This window comes from Moschus berezovskii, chromosome 4, assembly GCF_049115385.1.
Source record: "Moschus berezovskii isolate FMDL1 chromosome 4, NW_MosBer_1.0, whole genome shotgun sequence".
NCBI lineage: Eukaryota > Metazoa > Chordata > Mammalia > Artiodactyla > Moschidae > Moschus > Moschus berezovskii.
In genome coordinates, this window is record NC_142463.1 from 97,164,451 (window position 1) to 97,187,183 (window position 22,733).

Sequence of the window (22,733 nt, forward strand, 5' to 3'; positions counted from 1 at the left end):
GGAGTCTCTGGAGAAGAGAACAGCAGTATGGATGAAAAACTGATCCCGATCTTTTCAAACTTGCTGACATACTATACTCACAGACTAAACTTCAAGGAAAAGGAACATAAAAAATGCTTTACCCAAGGCACATTGTAATCACATTGCTCAAAAATAGTGATAAAGAAAAAAATGTTAAAAGCAGCCAGAGGGAAAAGACAAGTTAGGGAAAAAGGAGCAAATATAACAATGACAGAGTCCTCTTTGCAAGCACGACTAATATCCCTCATGAACTTAGTTAACTATAAAATAGCTAAACAAGATTTTAGCAAATCAAGTCTAACAACATATTAAATAGTTAATACATCGTGACCCAAGCGGGTTTATTCCAAGTACGGAGGCTTGATTTAACATTTGAAAATCAGTCAGTGAACTGTAAAACAAAAACTATATGCTTACCTCAATAGAAAAATCACTTGACAAAATCCAGGATCCATTCCTGATAAAATTCTTAGCAAACAAAAAATAGAAAGTAACTTTCTTAACTTGATAAATGGCATGTATGAAGAATTTATAGTTGGCATCATACTGAAGAACTAAGATCCTCCTAAGATTAGGAACAAGACAAGGATGTCTGTTCTCTTCACTTCTATTTAGCCTTGTAATGGAGGTTCTATCTGCAGCCAGACAAAAGAAAAGGCTCTTTTTTTTTTGTAGAGGACGATTGTCATCTTTGAAAATCCTATGGAGTTTCTCAAAAAGTTGCTAAAACTAGTAAGTTAATTTAGCAGGGTTATGGACAGAAGATTAATATATTAAAATTGATTATATATACTAGCAGTGAGCAGTCAAGAAATTGAAACTGAACAAATTGCCCCTTATAATAGCATATGAAATGATACGAAATTTTAGGGATAAGTCTTGCCAAAACACATTAAAGACCTGTACACTGAAAACTAAAAATCATTGCTGAGAGAAATTAAAATCTAAATAAATGGAGAGATTCACTTTATGTTTCTGAGAATTCCGTATTGTCAACTCTCCCTCAATTATTCTGTAGTTACATAATCCCAATCAAAATTCCTGGAGGTTCTTTTGGGTAGAAATTGATAAGCTGTTTCTAAATTTCATGTGGAAATACAAAGAACTTAGAATAACCAAAAGAGATTTCAAAAAAAGCAAAGTTGAAAGCCTAATACTGCCTGATTTCAAGACTTAACTATAAAACTATCGTAATCAGAACAGTGTGGTATTGGTGTAATAGACAATAATAATTGATGGACAAATATTTGAAACAGGATCTAGGAAGTGGTGGGAAGACATATTTTTGACAAAGGTACAAAGGCAGTGTAATGAGAAAAGGGTAGTTTCTTGACAACACCATTTGCTATACATAGTTCATTCTGAATTCATAAGGTAATTGGGGAGGCCATGTGTGTTAATTCTCTATGCAAAGGAAAAATAATACTTCTGTATTTATCACAAGGGGTTAATTAGAGCTTGGAGGAAGTCACCTAAGCTAACCTCACAGTGACAGATTGGGGTGCCATCTTCCTTGTTGTTTATATTTCAGAGGTATGGCTCCCAGGCCTTTTAAGAAAAACATTCCTGGATTATAACACTGGTGAGAGGTTTATGAAGTTTTAAAAAAAGATTAACATATGTATCAAAGGGACAGTTAGAAGTCTTCTCAAGGCAGTGACCTAAGAAAAGGGAAAAAGGGATAAGGCCTTTTGGCACCAGGAAAAAAATCAATATTTTTTCATTAATCTTTAACCAAGATTACCACCTACCTCTGGGCTTTTTGTTATACAAAATAATCCCAACTGTTTTTGTAGTTTCAGTGTTCTCTGACCTATAGGAAAGTCACCCTAAATTATTTGACCCCTAAAGGAGAGGAGGATGAATTTTTCCTAGCCCCTTTGTGTCTCAAGATCACAAATGTTCTGCTTCCAGTTTATCTTTCAAAAAATGGATTTGAATCCACAATACTGCCATGTTTGTTTCAATGTTTTTTTCTTCCCCACCCTTTCCCACCAGGAAACAACTTTAAGATTTAAGAAAGGCAGAGAGGGACAGATCTTTTGGAGAGGTTAATAATTGTATATTTTAATGTATCATCTTTTAGAATACAATTTCCACTGCATGTCTTCAATTTATCCATCCTAAGACATTATTTAAACATTAGAAGTATAAATGAAATGGAAGATTTAAATGAATTATTTTTCAAAAAGTCTGAGGTTTTCTTGTGAGTTAGTTGTAGTCCCTAATGCAAGCCTTTAGGGTTGTAGCATCTATCCATAATACCCTGAACACTGCCTCTGGTAGTTGTGGAAAAGAAGAAACAAGTCAGCAAGGCTTGTTTGATAAACATAAAGAATTAAGTAAAGAACACATTAGCATGGTAGTTGGTTCTTTTTTAGCCTTAGCATTTCTCCATAGACACTTAAATGTTTCTTCTCAGATTTGGTTGATTGTTCTTTCCTGTTTGACTGTAAAACTTTCCTATTTGGTGAATGCTACCAACTCTTATTTGAGATTACTTCTGGTACCATCACCTCCTCTGAATGTCTTGTCTTTATAGATAAAAGAAAGATAAAAGAGACATATGTGAACAGCATTTTAGAATAGTTCTAAAAAGCAAGCAAGACATCCAGTAAAACCGAGGTACTTAATAGCACCTTTTTATATATTTACAGGCCTTCGGCAATGCCGTTTGTCATCTGTTATCTCCAACTTTGAACTGTAGTCATAAAAAATCCTTATTAGAGGAGAAAGTATCTAGAAGTCTGATAGCTAATTTGAATTAGACTTTTCTCAACTTTTATAGCAAAGATCACACTTCTCCGGTTGTTCTGTATTTAAAATCCAAGTTAAAAATCTCTGTCAGTAATAATGTACCATGGCCTTCACATGAGTTGTTTAGCTATTTTACTTGAATTTCAAACATTTATTTTGCTATAAAATTTTAAATATATACCTATAGTCTAGCTCCTGCTGTCTAGGGCCTATTTGACTCTCCAAGTAGTTCATCCAAACCCCTGCTTAAGGGCCAGAGGAATCCTCCGGAGGCTTGGCATGAAAGTTGTATTAATTTCCTAGAGCTGCAGTAACAAATCACCACAAACTTGGTGGCATTACAGAAATTTATTCTCTCACAGTTCTGCAGGCCAGAAGTCTGAAATAATTTTCCTCTGAAGGTGGACGTCCCTTGGATGGTGGGAACTTAACTTGAGTCTTTGCCTCTGCCTTCACATGATTTTCATGTCTCTGGGTCCAGATCACTTGCTCTCCTTTCTCTTGTAAAGACAGAAGCCATTGGTTTTAGGGCCCACCCTAAATCAAGGATGGTTTCCTCTTCAGATCCTTGACTAATTATATACCAGATACCCTATTTCCAAATGAAGTGACATTCTGACGCACCAGACAGACATGAGTTGGGGAATATGGGGGCTACTCAACCCACTACAGTTTTATTAAGATTGTTTCATGATTGTTTAAAAATAAAATACCACTTTCTGTTATCTACATAAGGTACTTCTATAGCACTTGCCAATGTAAAGAAATCATTTTACAGGAAACTGCATTTTCTCTCTATTCCTTCACCTACTCCTTTCCCAAGAAGTGTTACAATTAGAGTGAGCCTGCTACATTAGCCCACATTTAGCCAAAAGACATGGAACTGCACAGAACATAGCTCTCCTAGACATTTTTGTGCCCAGAACACAGAGAGCTTGTGCTTCACATCTCCACCCAGTAAGCAGACCCAGCAGAGTCTCTTGCTGTGTCCATCCAAGCCTTTTTCAGTTCCAGCTTCTCTGCTTGTTACCTGGTGAGTAAGTCAGTCAAGCAGATCTCAAGGTCTGGGATCAAAGAGTGAAAGTAGAGGCCCTGTTACTCTCCATTCCAGCTTTACCAGTTATAGTTGATAAGCAGCTTCCATTTACCTCAGTGCTATATGGTTTTACTCTGTCATCAAGAACTGTAACAGTAAAATGAAAAGATGTTAGTGTGCCTATTTTTAAAATAAATAAAGTTTAGCTAAAATACTGTAAAGGAATTCTTCACCAAAGCCTTAAGTAAAGCCCAGCTACTTACTGCTAAGATCAAGAGTTATAACCCAGATTGCCAACTCTGTATAGTTGTTTTATGCTCACTTTGATAACCCCCTAGTAGAATCCATATTGGAATTTGCCCAATTATAATATGTAATGTGATATACATATGATATTTTTACCTATAATGGTAAGAATCATTGTGTAAACTGTTTTAAATTTCTAAGTTACCCCTGTGCCCTGCAGTGTTCATGGAGCGGTGTAAATATATATGTCTTCATATAAACAATGCTATTACCTATTAAGAGAGACTAATAAATGATTAACCCTCCTGTAAATCCATAATGTTTCTAGAACTTTTTTTGAACAGTTTGCAGGATCTGCTCCAAGAACTATAAAAACTAATGTATTAGCAGTATATAAAGTCATTGCTGTGATGCTTGCAATGCAGAAGATCCAGGTTTGATCCCTATGTTGGGAAGATTCCTTGGAGAAGGGAGTGGCAACCCACTCCAATATCCTTGCCTAGGAAATCCCATGGACAAAGGAGTCTGTCAGGCTGCAGTCCATGAGGTCCCAAAGAATCGGACAAGACTGAACGACTAACACACACACACACACATTAATTTGTAGTTATACTGTGATCTCTGTAACTTGCCAAAACATATGATTGATATTATATCTGAATTTTAAAAGAATGTCTCAAAAACCATGGATTGGTTTGTTTTATGCCATTTTACAGCATTATTGTTTTATCTGCTTCAGATAGGTATGTTGAATTTGCTTTTTAACTGCCTTCTTTCAGAGGTCTGGTTGTTCATCTTACTGGATTTTATTATGCACTTTTCTGGAATACATTGCTTTGTGTTGTTAATCATTTGAATGACTGAGGTTTATTTTCTCGTGTGTTTTTCATCAAAGTTGCTCAAAATAGGTTACTGGTGTACTCTCCCATTATAACTGAGATCACCTAATCTTGTTGAATTCTAGCTGAAACTCTTTTTTTTTTTTTTTTTTCTTTAAATTTTCAGGTATTTGTATCTGCTGTTCTCCGGTGATGACCTTTTACCTTTAGACCACTGGGTGTTTAATACAGAGGCTCACCCTCTGCCCGTGTTGCATTTAGCCAACACCACACTTTCAAGAAATCCTGCTGTTCGATGAATGCAGCTCCAGAAAGACCATTCTCACCTGTGTTTTGTTTACATGGACCACTACAGAAATTAGTCTGGAGAGGGGCCTTTTGAAAACCTGGACCTCTTAAGTCAACATGGCAGGGTGAAACATGACTATTCCCTGCAAGACTTTTCAACTTGTAGATATTTCAGCTTTGAAATGATTCCATTTTATACCTGACCAAAACATATTCTGGTGTATGTAGGACAGAGACCTGATGTGCTTTGATTCTTAATGAGATGGTCACTTGAAAAATTATGCCTGTTGCTGTTGTTTCTAGAGTTCTGGAATCTGGAGGCTATACTTCCTAAGAATAAGCCAAGAATGTGGAGCACCTTGCAGGAGTTGGAGATGGCCTTTGGAACCAATTACACATTTATTTCCTCCCAAAGTGGAGCAGCTCTCAAGTCACAATATTTACACATTGTTTGTCCTCTTTTCCCCTCCATTTTTAATAATGGAATGGATTAAAATAAACGAGCAAAAGATATAACTGCATAGGCCGCAGGAAGACTTGAAAAAGAAACAGAATACCTATCCCTCTCTGAATTTTCAAGTTCCCATTAGATGCAGACTGGCAGCCATTTCAAATCAGAATCTAGTCTGTTGAAATTTCTTGGTTAAATTTGATTTCTCTGGGGACATGGTTCACAAAGAATACTCTTCAAGTCTTTGTCTCCATATGGAATCATTGAAGCTACTATTTATCATCACCACTGCTTAAGAGCCTGGGTTTGGAATTGTGTGCATGTTGTTCAGTCTCGTGTTGGTAGCATGACAAAAAGTGGGGAAAATGCTGCAGTTTGTTGCCTTGAAACCTGTTCTAAGAGAAAGCCTTGGTTTTGTCGGTAGGAGATTATTTTTTCAAACCAGCAAATCTACCAAGTAAATTTCATTCACTTTGACCTTAGTAGACTCCCTCAATTTTCAGCTCTTTGTGTGGCTTGGCAAAATTCACCGCACTATTATGCAGCTCAGAATTTACCTTGATGAACCAGATTACTTTCACAATTTATTAAATCAAAAACAAAATGTAGTGGAACTTCCTTAACTGTTTTTGGGACAGGGGATCCTTTATTATCCCATCAGATGAGTGAGCTTTTCATAAACATTTTATGTAAAAAATAAATTCAACTTTTTTTCTCCAAGGATATTTATATAAATCCAAAGAATTAATCAGAGTAGTTTCAAAATAATATTTAGTAATTAAAATGTGGTATAATTTAATTATATTACACTAAATTTGAAATATATCTAAGGGGCTTTCTCTTACCATCAATCGATTTTGCAATATTTCTTTATATTTGTGCAGGAATTACTTAAATTTTATCAGGAACTAAAAGATAAATAAGGCTTATACATTTTCTGCCCCTTAAATTTATGTCACAGTACAAGATGCTTTTTCTTCCTTACACTTAATACAAACAGCTTCCATTGGCAGTAATAGTTGGGAGTAGTATTATTAGTCTAATATTTACTATGAATTTGAAGATTTCATAAAACAATGAGTAGGAAGCCCACTTTAGAGTTCTGAAGGTTTATTGTCTTATTTTGATAGTTTTTTTTTATTGTTTTATTAGCATGTGGTAGATTTACATTGGAAAAAGATTTAGTAAATTAATATGATTAAATATTTTAAGGGTGTTCATCTTATACCACAAATAGTCAAACAGTTCACATAGTTCAGAAGATGATCCATAAATGATAACCACCTCAAGATTTTCAGTATACATGGAAAGTAAGGATGTAGAGTCAGTTGCATTATTTAAATCTTTAGGAGACTTAAATTTTAGTACATACTTTGAAATTGTAATATCTTTTACTAGTTGAAAAACTAAAAATTTTAAATGAAAAGAGTAGATGACTAACTTTAGAAGAGAAAGGAAAAGTTTTTGGTTCTCAAAAACATTAGCTTTGCTCCTAAAAATAGAACAAGCCCGCTTACAAGTCACTTAAAAAAAATGAAAACCTTGACTTGGCAAAAGACCCAGAAGAGCTTTTGTAGATGGCAGTGAACACTTCCTCACTTTGTTTAGAAGAATGCAGAGTAAAGGAACCTTCTTGGATCCCCAGGAACTTCTCAAGGAATGAGAAGACAAAACCCCCACACCAAGTGCTCTGTTTGTATTTCTGGAGCTCGAGAGAATACAGAGAGGTGTGTGAGCATGGCTAGTTCTGGCACAAGCAGACACTCTCAAGAGGGACAAAGGAAGAGTCTTCATCATCTCCCTGTCTTCCTTGTGACAGTGAGAAGACGAGAGCTTATGACAATGCTTCCTTCTTTTTTTTCTTCTCTGAATACCAAAGGCAATTACATTTAAGTCAGCTACGAGTTGCCAGTGTCATGTTTTATTTTTGTAAGGATTTAAAAATTTCTTTTCTCCAAGCTCAATCCTTATCCTATATTATTCCCATATTCTGCTAGTTTCTCAGAGTGTTCTTTACTTTTTTCTGAACTTTACAGTCCTTTGCATTTTGTAGACCTTATGACTCAGGTTAAACATTCCTTACATTTTTAAGACCTTCTGCAAAGAGCCTAGAAATGCTCCTTTCCAGGTGCCTCCTCAAAAGCAGACACATTACTTTGTGCCTTTGGCGCAAATGTGCAGAGTAGATAGATCATTTGGTATACAACAGAAAAAAATAGATGTTGAACACCCCTCTACCTTCTATATTTATTTTTCTTTCTTTTAGAATTTTAGAATCACGTTTTTGGTTCAAACCAGTATTAAGTTGTTAAAACCAAGAGAATGTGGTCCCGACCAAAAAGAAGTCTCAGTGCAGAAAAATAGGTTCACAGTCACAGGATTCTTACTTTCTGGTGGGTTGCAGAGATGTGCTGTCTTTTGTCTGACACCAACTTATTCCTGTCTTTGAGCAGGTGTTTATGTGTAAAAGCAAAATCTGGGTATTGAAGGAATATATTCCTGTTGTGGAATGTTGACCCTGATTCTCTGATGTTCTCTAGGACAACCCAGGGCTTCAGTTGGTAGATTTTAACCAAGCAGTTTGAAATTTTGATCCGTAACGTCTCCTCTGCCATTCTCCATTGCCAAAGTCTTTATCAGAACTTCAAATTTGTTGGTAAAATTTGTTGTGCTTGCTCTTGGAGTTTCTCCTTAGGCGTGGATTCCTTATGAATGAACGAGTGAGTGAGTGAGTGAGTGAACAAGCACAGCATACCTAATGTGTGCCAAGCCTTGTGCTCGGCACTTTCAAGTGTTAGAACACTTTGTGATTCCAGTGGCATTTTCTGTATAAGAGTTGTTCATACCGTTTTAAGTGTTTTTCAGTATGATTCATGTTACAAAATCCTTAATTTTATATTTCCTTTAAATTAAAGAAAAGAAATGGTTTATAATATATTTTAAACAATGTGCTACTATATAATACTAACAGCTATAATTGTAGTTAATAACTAAGGTCTCTTGAAAAATGTCAAAAGAAATACTTGATTTCTGATGCAACTTTGACTAAAATATCTACTTTAGAAATAAAAACATTCTTATTTTGCTATTATCACTTTAATTACATAATTAAAAGTTAATGTTTTATAGAAATGTTGGTTATTTTATATTCAAAAAATTTTGTCACATAATTAAATGGGTAAAATTTGCAGTTAGTTGTAAATTGTTTATGCTCTGCTGTGGTTCCTAGTAATGGTCTCATGCTGTTAAATATAAAAGAAGAATATACTGAAATATTTCTAAGTTCCTAATAACAGTTCCTAGTAATGGTATTTTGAGTTCTATTTTTCTTTAGGTTTCCTTACATTCAGATTGACTAGCTCATATCTTAATCCACTTTTTATGTAGATATATACATAAATACAATGATACACAGAAAGATTTTTAGTATTGTCTCTGTTAATTAATGAACACCGTTGTTAACTGGTTTTGGCTGCACAGATTCTAAGCAGAATATTTGAGTAACCAAATATGATCTGGAGATATTTTAATGTATTTGGTTCCAGAACATTGATGAAGATGATTTTCTGTTTCTTCACCTCATTCAGGGCATGTTTTCTGTGATCTATGGATCAGCAAGGTTTCCTCCAGAGAGCAAGACAGTAAATATTTCAGGCTTTGTGAGCCATACAGTCTCTATCTCTACTACTCACTTCTGCAGTTGAGCCATCAAAGCAAGTATAGACAACATGTAAAGGAAGTGGTGTCGGTGGCTGTTTTCCAATAAAACTTTATTTTCTGGAACATGGAGGACTAGATTTGGCCCATGGATCATAGCTGTTAACCCTTGATCCCAATTTTAATTTGTGTAAGACCCTATAATCTTTGATATGCATCTTTTATCTGTGTTTCAAATACATAATTCATTTTTAAAGCAAAAAAAAAAGTCGTGTATGTACAATTACATGTATTTGTGTAACCTAAATATATTTGTTGTCTTGAAAATAACTATACTCTGGAGGCTGTTCAGGTTTCAGTATGGTACAACTGTCTTGAAAGAGGCATTTTGTTTGTTTGTGCGGTATGCTGTCAGCCCTTATCCTTTCTTGTCATTTAATGCCACAGTGCCAGAGTCTCCATGTAAAAGGAAGGGTCTCTGTGGTATCAAAATTAGTATATTTGCTCCAGGTTCTTCCTGCTCATTGACCTTTGGACCAGGACTCTGGATGGCTGGAGCTGCAAAAATTCCTCCACTTGAATACTCTTAGGGCCCTATGACAAGAATGTGAAAATATATTTCTGACCTTTGTGCTACAGAAGTCAATCTCCTGAAAAAATTTTAAGCTACAGAAAATGGGTTATGTGCCTCAGTTGCCATGTGGCAACCACTATTCCTTTTTTAGACTGCAGAAAGGTACTATTGCCCTTGTTACCTCTGCAACAGCCTAAATCTGAGGAATGCAGAGAAAAAGGTGTGTCCAAAACAAGAGTTCCCTTCCTCTTCTTCCACTTGCTCAATCCTTTTCAAGTCAATAGTATTTCAGAATGTCAGTCTGCATCATATTTAAATTAAAGCATCCTCAGCCTTTCAACTGTTTAACAACTAATCCACTTTAAACTTTGAGCCCAGCAGAACTCATGAAATTACACAATACCGCATTGCTAGTATGTATGTACATTGCAGTGCACCGAGCTTCCTGTGGATAGCTTTTTTCACAAAGAAGTTGACCAAATATTTCATTATATTTGGAAATCCTAGAAGAGGGGAAGCCTGTACTCAGAATGACAGGGGGGACACACACCATAAATGAATTACCTTTCTAGGCCCAGCATACAATACAGATGGCTTCAGCTCAGCGTGAATCAGTGTGAATGTAAGTTTGAGTACACAGACACACACACCCACATACATACATGTTAATATGCAGAAGATTTTAAGTAATTAAAAATGTGTTGCAGCTATTTGAAAGCTACAGACTTCTACTGCAAATTATATACCAGAAAAATCCATGGAAATAAGCTCACCTCTTGGGAAAAGTTATTTTTTAGAAAATTTAGAAACTAGTTTTTGTTGGGTAAGTTGAATAAAGCATCCCCAGTTTTAATACTGGATTCAGAAGTTGAAATGCCATTTTTCAGTCTTACTGGTCTCAAATTCACTGGTATAATTTTTCCCTAAACTAATAAGTGGGGCAAGTGTAACCTCCTAAATCAGTACCCACCGGCCACTCCTGAACTGATTTCCAGTTATGTCCTCCATACGTAATTTTTATAAATTAAAGGTAATATTGTATATTAAAGATTAAATAAAGATGTTCTTTAAGTGAAAAATCTGTTTATCCTTCATTTGTACTCACTGATGACAGCACAGTTCAATCTTCCTGTTTCTAGAACAACTTGGACTTTCAGTTGGGAGACTGTGGGAACATTCAGAGAGTATTTCTTTTGGTTCAGCTAATCTTAATATTCCTCAATGTTATAGAAAGATGAAGAGCTTGCCAGATGAAATTTTCACGTCACCTAATTTTAAGAAAACAAACTATAGGCCTGTGTGACTTTTATCTAGTCTAGTCCAACCTCTGAGACCATCAAGCTTAAAAATTATATAATCACTGGATCTCTTTCTGTTACCTGACTCTTAAGTGATTCTTGAGCAAAAACAGGCCTACGAGACTTGAGTAGAATCAGCTATAATATAGATAGTGGTTTAACCTATCAATACTGTAAAAGCACAGGATATTTAAAAATACCCCTGAAGCATCAAATAGGGTCGTATAAAGCCAAAATAACAACCGGTTTACATCCCTGAAGTCATCTTCCTGCCACAGTGGATTTTAATGATCAAAATTTTAAACCAGGAAATTTGAAGTATTAGATGTATTAAAATTAATTGTGGACTTTTCAGAAGCTTGATTGATACAATAATTTATAATAATTTTATCTGAGCCTCTGTCAGGTATCAGATACTCATCCTCATTTCATTGGGTTATGAAACACTGTCAACGTGCAAATAGCATTCATTTTAAAGAATATGGGTTCATAGAAATGGTTCACTGGTGATTGCCAGAGTCTGAGGGGTGGGGAGATGTTGGTCAAATGGTACAAACTTCCATTTGTAAGATAAGTTGAAGGGATGTAATGTACAGCATGATGGCTATAGTTAACAACATGGAAAGTTGTTAAAAACATGGAAACATACTTGAAAGTTACTAGAATGTTTAACACCATCTCACACCAAAAAATGTATGTGAGGTGATGAATGTGTTCATGACTATTGTAATCATTACACAGTGTATGCATATATCATACCATGCTGCTGCTGCTAAGTCACTTCAGTCGTGTCCGACTCTGTGTGACCCCATAGACGGAAGCCCACCAGGCTACCCCATCCCTGGGATTCTCCAGGCAAGAACACTGGAGTGGGTTGCTATTTCCTTCTCCAATGTGTGAAAGGGAAAAGTGAAAGTGAAGTCGCTCAGTCGTGTCCGACTCTTAGCGACCCCACGGACTGCAGCCCACCAGGCTTCTCCATCCATGGGATTTTCTAGGCAAGAGTACTGGTGTGGCTTGCCATTGCCTTCTCCGATATCATTCCATAAACAGCTTCAATTCACAGCATGTTATGCCAGTTGTACCTCATTAAGGCTGTCAAAAGAGGATCCTGTTGGCTGACCTAACAAATGTCTTTAAAAAAATTTTTTGTAATTAAATATAAAGTTTGCCACTTTAGCCATATTTGTGTATAACCCAATAGCATAGTAGTTACATTGACAGTGTTGTTCAGCCATCACCAGTATCTATCTCCAAAACTTTTTCATCACTCCAAACAATCTCTGTAACCATTGAGCAATAATTTCCCATTCTCTCCTTCCCTCAAGAAAATTTCAATTTCTTAACCCAGAGAAAATCTTAATTTTTTATCTGTAAAAGGAAGATAATATAGATTTTTTAGGAGAATTAAATATGAAAAATCCATGTATCCAGGCTGAAATAAGCTTTCAATGTTAGTTGCTATTATTTAATTATGTTCATTAGCAAAAGTAATAATTCCAAAAGAAGTAGAAAAAATTTAATAAAGAGGTTCAGGGCAGCAAAGAACCAAGAAAACTAGTTTTCAAACTTCCTTGTTTTATATGTAAGGAAACCAAAAGGGGGTAAAATTAAGGCATTGGATGATCCCCGAAGTGGTTTTTCAATTTCATCATGTATCATTTCATGAAGTGTTCCACGGAGTTTTGTTATTAATGACACACAAATATATTAATATATGTGAACCTATCAGTTTTAAAAGTATGGTAGAACATTTTGTTAAAACACACAAAGGGAAAGAAACTGAAAGTTAATAGCTGTTATGTTTTTGTAGCAAGGATATAAGAGAACTACTTTTTGCCATTTGCTTGTTTAACTTTTTATTTTATTTATTTTTACTGTACATATTGTATTGTTTTTGCCATACACTGACATGAATCCGCCACAGGTGTACATGTGTTCCCCTTCCTGAACCCCTGCCCACCTCCCTCCCCATCCCATCCCTTTGGGTCATCCCAGTGCACCAACCCTGAGCATCCTGTGTCATGCATCGAACCTGGACTGGCGATTCATTTCACATGTGGTAATATACATGTTACAATGCCATTCTCCCAAACCATCCCACCCTTGCCCTCTCCCACAGAGTCCCAAAGACTGTTCAATACACCTGTGTCTCTTTTGATAACCCACATACAGGGTTATCATTACCATCTTTCTAAATTCCATATATATGTATTATTGTATTGGTGTTTTACTTTCTGACTTAGTTCACTCTGTATAATAGGCTCCAGTTGCATCCACCTCATTAGAACTGATTCAAATGTATTCTTTTTAATTGCTGAGTAATACTCCACTGTGTAAATGTACCACAGCTTTCTTATCCATTCGTCTGCTGATGGACATCTAGGTAGCTTCCATGTCCTGGCTATTATAAACAGTGCTGTGATGAACATTGGGGTACATGTGTCTCTCAATTCTGGTTTCCTCGGTGTGTATGCCCAGCAGTGGAATTGCTGGGTCATATGGCAGATCTATTTCCAATTTTTTAAGGAATCTCCACGCTGGTCTCCATAGTGGCTGTACTAGTTTGGATTCCCACCAACAGTGTAAGAGGTTTCCCTTTTCTTCACACCCTCTCCAGCATTTATTGCTTGTAGACTTTTGGATAGCAGCCATTCTGACTGGTGTGAAACGGTATCTCATTGTGGTTTTGATTTGCATTTCTCTGATTATGAGTGATGTTGAGCATCTTTTCATGTGTTTGTTAGCCATCGGTATGTCTTCTTTGGAGAAATGTCTGTTTAGTTCTTTGGCCCATTTTTTGATTGGGTCATTTATTTTTCTGGAATTGAGCTGCAGGAGTTGCTTGTATAATTTTGAGATTAATTCTTTGTCAGTTGCTTCGTTTACTATTATTTTCTCCCGTTCTGAAAGCTGTCTTTTAACCTTGCCTATAGTTTCCTTTGATACTGTTCATGGGGTTCTCAAGGCAAGTATACTGAAGTGGTTTGCCATTCCATTCTCCAGTGGACCACATTCGGGTGTGGTCCATGTGATCTGATCGACTAGTTTCCTGTGATTATGATTTCAGTGTGTCTGCCCTCTGATGCCCCCTCGCAATACCTACTGTCTTATTTGGGTTTCTCTTACCTTGGGCGTGGGATATCTCTTCACAGCTGCTCCAAGAAAGCGCAGCCGCTGCACCTTACCTTGGATGAGGGGTATCTCCTCAAGGCCATCCCTCCTGACCTTGAACGTGGAGTAGCTCCTCTCAGCCCTCCTGCGCCCGCGCAGCCACCGCCTATTGGACATGGGATAGCTCCTCTTGGCCGCTGGCCCTGGGCTCAGACGTGGGGTAGCTCCTCTCGGCGGCACCTCTTTGCGAGGTTGGTTGCGCCAGGGCCGGCGTCTCTCGCATGGAGGTGATGGAATTCCAATTGAGCTATTTCAAATCATGAAAGATGATGCTGTGAAAGTGCTGCACTCAATATGCCAGCAAATTTGGAAAACTCAGCAGTGGCCACAGGACTGGAAAAGGTCAGTCTTCATTCCAATCCCAAAGAAAGGCAATGCCAAAGAATGCTCAAACTACCGCACAATTGCACTCACCTCACACGCTAGTAAAGTCATGCTCAAAATTCTCCAAGCCAGGCTTCAGCAATATGTGAACCGTGAACTCCCAGATGTTTAAGCAGGTTTTAGAAAAGGCAGAGGCATCAGAGATCAAATTGCCAACATCCGCTGGATCATGGAGGAAGCAAGAGAGTTCCAGAAAAACATCTATTTCTGCTTCATTGACTATGCCAAAGCCTTTGACTGTGTGGATCACAATAAACTGTGGAAAATTCTGAAAGAGATGGGAATACCAGACCACCTGACCTGCCTCTTGAGAAACCTGTATGCAAGTCAGGAAGTAACAGTTAGAACTGGACATGGAACAACAGACTGGTTCCAAATAGGAAAAGGAGTATGTCAAGGCTGTATATTGTCACCTTGCTTATTTAACTTACATGCAGGGTACATCATGAGGAACGCTGGGCTGGAAGAAGCACAAGCTGGAATCAAGATTGCTGGGAGAAATATCAATAACCTCAGATATGCAGATGACACTACCCTTATGGCAGAAAGTGAAGAGGAACTCAAAAGCCTCTTGATGAAAGTGAAGGAGGAGAGTGAAAAGGTTGGCTTGAAGCTCAACATTCAGAAAACAAAGATCATGGCATCTGGTCCCATCACTTCATGGGAAATAAATGGAAAAACAGTGGAAACATGTCAGACTTTATTTTTTTGGGCTCCAAAATCACTGCAGATGCTGATTGCAACCATGAAATTAAAAGATGCCTACTCCTTGGAAGGAAAGTTATGACCAACCTAGATAGCATATTAAAAAGCAGAGACATTACTTTGCCAACCAAGGTCCGTCTAGTCAAGGCTATGGTTTTTCCCGTGGTCATGTATGGATGTGAGAGTTGGACTGTGAAGAAAGCTGATCGCCGAAGAATTGATGCTTTTGAACTGTGGTGTTGGAGAAGACTCTTGAGAGTCCCTTGGACTGCAAGGAGATCCAATCAGTCCATTCTAGAGGAGATCAATCCTGGGTGTTCTTTGGAAGGACTGATGCTAAAGCTGAAACTGCAATACTTTGGCCACCTCATGCGATGAGTTGACTCACTGGAAAAGACTCTGATGCTGGGAAAGGTTGGGGGCAGGAGGAGAAGGGGACGACAGAGAATGAGATGGCTGGATGGCGTCACTGACTCTGTGGACATGAGTTTGAGTGAACTCCGGGAGTTGGTGATGGACAGGGAGGCCTGGCGTGCTGTGATTCATGGGGTCGCGGAGAGTCGGACACGACTGAGTGACTGAACTGAACTGAACTGAACTGATAGTTTCCTTTGTTGTGCAGAAGCTTTTGATTTTAATTAGGTCCCATTTGTTTATTTTTGCTTTTATTTCCAGTATTCTGGGAGGTGGGTCATAGAGGATCCTGCTGTGATTTATGTCAGAGAGTGTTTTGCCTATGTTCTCCTCTAGGAGTTTTATAGTTTCTGGTCTTACATTTAGATCTTTAATCCATTTTGAGTTAATTTTGTTATATATGGTGTTAGGGAGTGTTCTAGTTTCATTATTTTACAAGTGGTTGACCAGTTTTCCCAGCACCACTTGTTAAAGAGATTGTCTTTTCTCCATTGAATATTGTTACCTCCTTTGTCAAAGATAAGGTGTCCATAGGTGCATGGATTTATCTCTGGGCTTTCTATTTTGTTCCATTGATCTATATTTCTGTCTTTGTGCCAGTACCATACTATACTGTCTTGATGACTGTGGCTTTGTAGTAGAGCCTGAAGTCAGGCAGGTTGATTCCTCCAATTCCATTCTTCTTAAGATTGCTTTGGCTATTCGAAGCTTTTTGTATTTCCATACAAATTGTGAAATTATTTGTTCTAGTTCTGTGAAAAATACCGTTGGTAGCTTGATAGGTGTTGCATTGAATCTATAGATTGCTTTGGATGGCATACTCATTTTCACTATATTGATTCTTCCGATCCACGAACACGCTATATTTCTCCATCTATTTGTGTCCTCTTTGATTTCTTTCACCAATGTTTTATAGTTTTCTATATATAGGTCTTTTGTTTCTTTAGGTAGATATATTTGTAAGTATTTTATTCTTTTTGTTGCAATGGTGAATAGAATTTTTTCCTTAATTTCTCTATTTTCTCATTATTAGCATATAGGAATGCAAGGGATTTCTGTGTGTTGATTTTATATCCTGCAACTTTGCTATATCCATTGATTGCTGCTACTGCTGCTAAGTCGCTTCAGTCGTGTCTGACCCTGTGCGAACCCATAGACAGCAGCCCACCAGGCTCCCCCGTCCCTGGGATTCTCCAGCCAAGAACACATTTCCTTCTCCAATGCATGAAAGGAAAAGTGAAAGTGAAGTCGTTCAGTCGTGTCCAACTAACTCTTAGTGACCCCATGGACTGCAGCCTACCAGGCTCCTCCGTCCATGGGATTTTCCAGGCTAGAGTACTTAGCTCTAATAATTTTCTGGTGGAGTCTTTAGGGTTTTCTATGTAGAGGATATGTCATCTGCAAACAGTGAGAGTTTTACTTCTTTTCCAATCTGGATTCCTTTTATTTCTTTTTCTGCTCTGATTGCTGTGGCCAAAACTTCCAAAACTATGTTGAATAGTAGTGGTGAGAGTGGGCACCCTTGTCTTGTTCCTGACTTTATGGGAAATGCTTTCAGTTTTTCACCATTGAGGATAATGTTTGCTGTGGGTTTGTCATATATAGCTTTTATTATGTTGAGGTATGTTCCTTCTATTCCTGCTTTCTGGAGTGTTTTTATCATAAATGGATGTTGAATTTTGTCAAACGCTTTCTCTGCATCTATTGAAATAATCATATGGTTTTTATTTTTCAATTTGTTAATGTGGTGTATTACATTGATCGATTTGCGGATATTGAAGAATCCTTGCATCCCTGGGATAAAGTCCACTTGGTCATAATGTATGATCTTTTTAATATGTTGTTGGATTCTGTTTGCTAGAATTTTGTTAAGGATTTTTGCATCTATGTTCATCAGTGATATTGGCCTGTAATTTTCTTTTTTGGGGGCATCTTTGTCAGGTTTTAGTAGTAGGGTGATGGTGGCCTCATAGAATGACTTTGGAAGTTTACCTTCCTCTGCAATCTTCTGGAAGAGTTTGAGTAGGATAGATGTTAGCTCTTCTCCAGATTTTTGGTAGAATTCAGCTGTGAGGCTGTCTGGTCCTGGGATTTTGTTTGCTGGAAGATTTCTGATTACAGTTTCAATTTCTGTGTTTGTGATGGGTCTATTAAGATTTTCTATTTCTTCCTGGTTCAGTTTTGGAAAGTTGTACTTTTCTAAGAATTTGTCCATTTCTTGCAAGTTGTCCATTTTATTGGCATATAGTTGCTGATAGTAGTCTCTTGTGATCCTTTTTATTTGTGTTGTCTGTTGTGATCTCTCCATTTTCATTTCTAATTTTATTGATTTGATTTTTCTCCCTTTGTTTTTTGATGAGTCTGACTAATGGTTTGTCAATTTTATTTATATTCTCAAAGAACCAGCTTTTGGCTTTGTTGATTTTTGCTATGGTCTCTTTTGTTTCTTTTGCATTTATTTCTGCCATAATTTTAAAGATTTCTTTCCTTCTACTAACCCTGGGGTTCTTCATTTCTTCCTTTTCTAGTTGCTTAGGTGTAGAGTTAGGTTATTTATTTGACTTTTTTATTGTTTCTTGAGGTATGCCTGTATTGATATGAACCTTCCCCTTAGCACTGCTTTTACAGTGTCCCACAGGTTTTGGGTTGTTGTGTTTTCATTTTCATTCATTTCTATGCATATTTTTATTTCTTTTTTGATTTCTTCTGTGATTTGTTGGTTAGTCAGCAGCATGTTGTTCAGCCTCCATATGTTGGAATTTTTAATAGCTTTTCTCCTGTAATTGAGATCTAATCTTACTACACTGTGGTCAAAAAAGATTCTTGGAATGATTTCAATTTTTTTGAATTAACCAAGGCTAGATTTATGGCCCAGGATGTGATCTATCCTGGAGAAGTTTCCATGTGCGCTTGAGAAAAAGGTGAAATTCATTGTTTTAGGGTGAAATGTCCTATAGATATCAATTAGGTCTAACTGGTCTATTGTATCATTTAAAGTTTGTGTTTCCCTGTTAATTTTCTGTTTAGTTGATCTATCCATAGGTGTGAGTAAGGTATTAAAGTCTCCCACTATTATTGTGTTATTGTTAATTTCCCCTTTCATATTTGTTAGCATTTGCCTTACATATAGCAGTGCTACTGTGTTGGGTGCATAAATATTTATAATTGTTATATCTTCTTCTTGGATTGATCCTTTGATCATTATGTAGTTTCCTTGTTTGTCTCTTTTCACAGCCTTTGTTTTAAAATCTATTTTATCTGATATGAGTATTGCTACTCCTGCTTTCTTTTGGTCTCTATTTGCGTGGAATATCTTTTTCCAGCCCTTCACTTTCAGTCTGTATGTGTCCCTCGTTTTGAGGTGGGTCTCTTGTAGACAACATATATGGGGTTCTTGTTTTTGTATCCATTCAGCCAGCCTTTGTCTTTTGGTTGGGGCGTTCAACCCATTTACGTTTAAGGTAATTATTGATAAGTATGATCCTGTTGCCATTTACTTTATTGTTTTGGGTTCACATTTATACACCCTTTCTGTGTTTCCTGTCTAGAGAAGGACCTTTCACATTTGTTGGAGAGCTGGTTTGGTGGAGATGAATTCTCTCAGCGTTTGCTTGTCTGTAAAGCTTTTGATTTCTCCTTCATATATGAATGAGATCCTTGCTGGGTACAGTAATCTGGGCTGTAGGTTATTTTCTTTCATCACTTTAAGCATGTCCTGCCATTCCTTCCTGGCCTGAAGAGTTTCTATTGAAAGATCAGCTGTTATCCTTATGGGAATCCCCTTGTGTGTTATTTTTTGCTTTTCCCTTGCTGCTTTTAATATTTGCTCTTTGTGTTTGTTAGTTTGATTAATGTGTGTCTTGGGGTGTTTCACCTTGGGTTTATCCTGTTTGGGACTCTCTGGGTTTCTTGGACTTGGGTGATTATTTCCTTCCCCATTTTAGGGACATTTTCAACTATTATCTCCTCAAGTATTTTCTTATGGTCTTTCTTTTTGTCTTCTTCTGGGACTCCTATGATTCGAATGTTGGGGCGTTTAACATTGTCCCAGAGTTCTCTGAGGTTGTCCTCATTTCTTTTAATTCATTTTTCCTTTTTCCACTCTGTTTCATTTATTTCTACCATTCTATCTTTTACCTCACTTATCCTATCTTCTGCCTCTGTTATTCTACTGTTGGTTCCCTCCAGAGTGTTTTTTATCTCATTTATTGAATTATTCATTATATATTGACTTTTTTATTTCTTCTAGGTCCTTGTTAAACCTTTCTTGCATCTTCTCAATCCTTGTCTCCAGGCTGTTTATCTGTAACTCCATTTTGTTTTCAAGATTTTGGATCATTTTCACTCTCATTATTCGGAATTCTTTATCAGGTAGATTCCCTATCTCTTCCTCTTTGGTTTGGTTTGGTGGGCATTTATCCTGTTCCTTTTCCTGCTGCATATTTCTCTGCCTTTTCATCTTGTTTGTAATGCTGTGTTTGGGGTGGCCTTTCTGTCTTCTGGCAGTTTGTGGCTCCTCTTTATTGTGGAGGTTCCTTGCTGTGGGTGGGGGTGGAGGGGTGGCTTGTCAAGGTTTCCTGGTTAGGGAAGCTTGTGTCGGTGTGCTGGTGGGTGGAGCTGGATTTCTTCTGTCTGGAGTGCAATGAAGTGTCCAGTAATGAGTTTTGAGATGTTAATGGATTTGATGTGACTTTGGGCAGCCTCTATGTTGAAGCTCAGGGCTATGTTCCTGTGTTGCTGGAGAATTTGTGGGGTATGGCCTGCTCTGGAACTTGTTGGCCCTTGGGTGGTGCTTGGTTTCAGTGTAGGTGCAGAGGCATTTGATGAACTCCTATTGATTAATGTTCCCTGGAGTCAGGAGTTCTCTGGTGGTCTCAGGATTCGGACTTACACCTCCTGCCTCTGGTTGTCAGTCTTATTCTTACAGTAGCCTCAAGACTTCTCCACCCATTTAGCACGGAAAATAAAACTCCTAGGTTAATGGTGAAAAGATTCTCCACAGTGAAGGACACCCAGAGAGGTACGCAGAGTTACATGGAGAAAGAAGAGGGAGGAGGGAGACAGAGGTGGCCAGCAGGAGAAGAGGGGGGATCAAAGGGGGAGAGAGCAAACTAGCCAGTGATCTTGCTCGCAAGTAAAAATGGGCCCTGAAGATTGGGTTCTTAAAGGTACAAAATTGATAGCAAATACCAAAAAGCAAAGATTAAAAATCTAGGGTAGAGGTTAGATTCTCAAAAATACAATATTTAAGAAAAAAAGTCACAAAAATTATAAAATACATATATATGAAGTTTACTTTACAAAATAGGGTCTTTTTTTTTTCAAAGTAATAGTAGTTTATAAAAATAAAAATTAAAGGAGTAATAGAGGACTTAAAAATAAAATAAGAATTTTTTTAAATTTTAAAAATGATAATAGTAAAAAAAAAAAAATAGGACTTTCTCTGGTTTTGTTGTGGACAGGGTGGGGTTAGTTCATTTTCAGATAGTTTCTTGATCCGGCTTATACTTCTCAAGATCTATAGGCCCCTTCCTATGTAGTTGGTGCTAACTACAGGGTTTTAATCTATTGCACCTGTCAATTCCAAGGCTATTCCCTCTGTTTTAGCTGCTTCTGTTTGCTGGTCTCTTCAGTGTCTAATTTCCGCCCTGACACAAGGGGGCGGTGGTGGTCACTTTTTTAGTCTCACTTGTTCAGACATGCTGTGGGGAGGGAGGAACACTGCAAACAAATATCACTGGTGTGTGCTTGCAGTGTCTCGGCCACACTGGGTTTTCCCGCAGTCACAGCGTGTGTGCTTTCGCAGTCTACACTGCTTAGGCTCTAGGTTGCTCTGCTGGGAACTGTCTGAGGCAGGCCCTGAGTTGTATGCACTTCCCAGATCTAAGCCGCTCAGGTTCAGGTTCTCAGGTACTCCACAGAAACGCAGACTTGGTTGGGCCTGCGTTTTGTGCCCTTCCCAGGTCCGAGCAGCTCAGGTGACCGGGTGCTTGGCGAGCACGGTTGCTGTGACTTACCACCTTCCCTGTCCCTGCCGCTCAGCTTTCTGGGTGTACAACTGGTGTGCCTTCTCAGGTGTACTGTGTGTCTCTTCTGGGGGGCTGATCTCTGGCTGCCACCCTCCCACCAGAGGGTCTCTGTTGACTGCCCAGAATCCCAAGAAGTCTTGGTTAGCAATGAAACCTGCTTGCAGTTTGGTAGATGATGCCTCTCTGGGGCTGCGATTGCCCGCTTCTGGCTCTGGCTGCCCTCACCTGCCTGTCGGAGGATGGGCCGGTCCGCAGCTACCTGAGTTCTACTCAGTTCTTTGTTCTGTGAGCGGGCCTGGTGGTGTCTTAGGTTAGCTCTTTTCACGGGACAGCTATCCCACAGTCTGCATTGCTATCTCATGTTAGTTCCCTCAGATTGCCCTCAGGGCATTCAGGCCCGGTCCTTACTCTAAGCAATGCAGCCCACGCCTCCCTGTCTGGACCCCGCTTGCTAGTGGCAGATGCAGGCGTCTGCACTGTTTCTCCGCTGGGAGTTACTGTTGGGCACGTAATCTGTGGGTTTTAAATATTTATTTCTGTTTCCTCCCGGTTATGTGGTCCTCTGAGCTTCCAAGGCTTGCCACAGACTCACCAGTGAGAGTGTTTCCTGGTGTTTGGAAACTTCTCTCTTTTTTAAGACTCCCTTCCCGGGATGGATCTCCATCCCTACCTCTTTTGTCTCTCTTTTTATCTTTTATGTTTTTTCCTACCTCCTTTCGAAGACAATGGGCTGCCTTTCTGGGTGCCTGATGTCCTCTGCCAGCATTCAGATGTTTGTTTGGTGGAATTTACTCAACGTTCAAAAGTTCTTTCGATGAATTTGTGGGCGAGAAAGTGGTCTCCCTGTGCTATTCCTCTGC

General features: G+C 38.1%; 1 protein-coding gene across 3 annotated transcripts in view; it reads left to right on the forward strand.

The window, feature by feature from the left end:
- The window catches only part of MAN1A2 (mannosidase alpha class 1A member 2), a 184,411-nt gene that overhangs the window by 141,936 nt on the left and 19,742 nt on the right, over positions 1 to 22,733 (forward strand). The window contains exon 13 of one of the 3 annotated variants that reach the window (XM_055403804.2): positions 5,066 to 9,058. The exons of the other annotated variants lie outside the window; for them this stretch is intronic. Coding sequence (XP_055259779.1) covers positions 5,066 to 5,198 — 133 coding nt within the window. The 3' untranslated portion in view covers positions 5,199 to 9,058. Of the gene's footprint in view, positions 1 to 5,065; positions 9,059 to 22,733 lie in introns of those variants that run through there. 3 annotated transcript variants of the gene reach the window in all.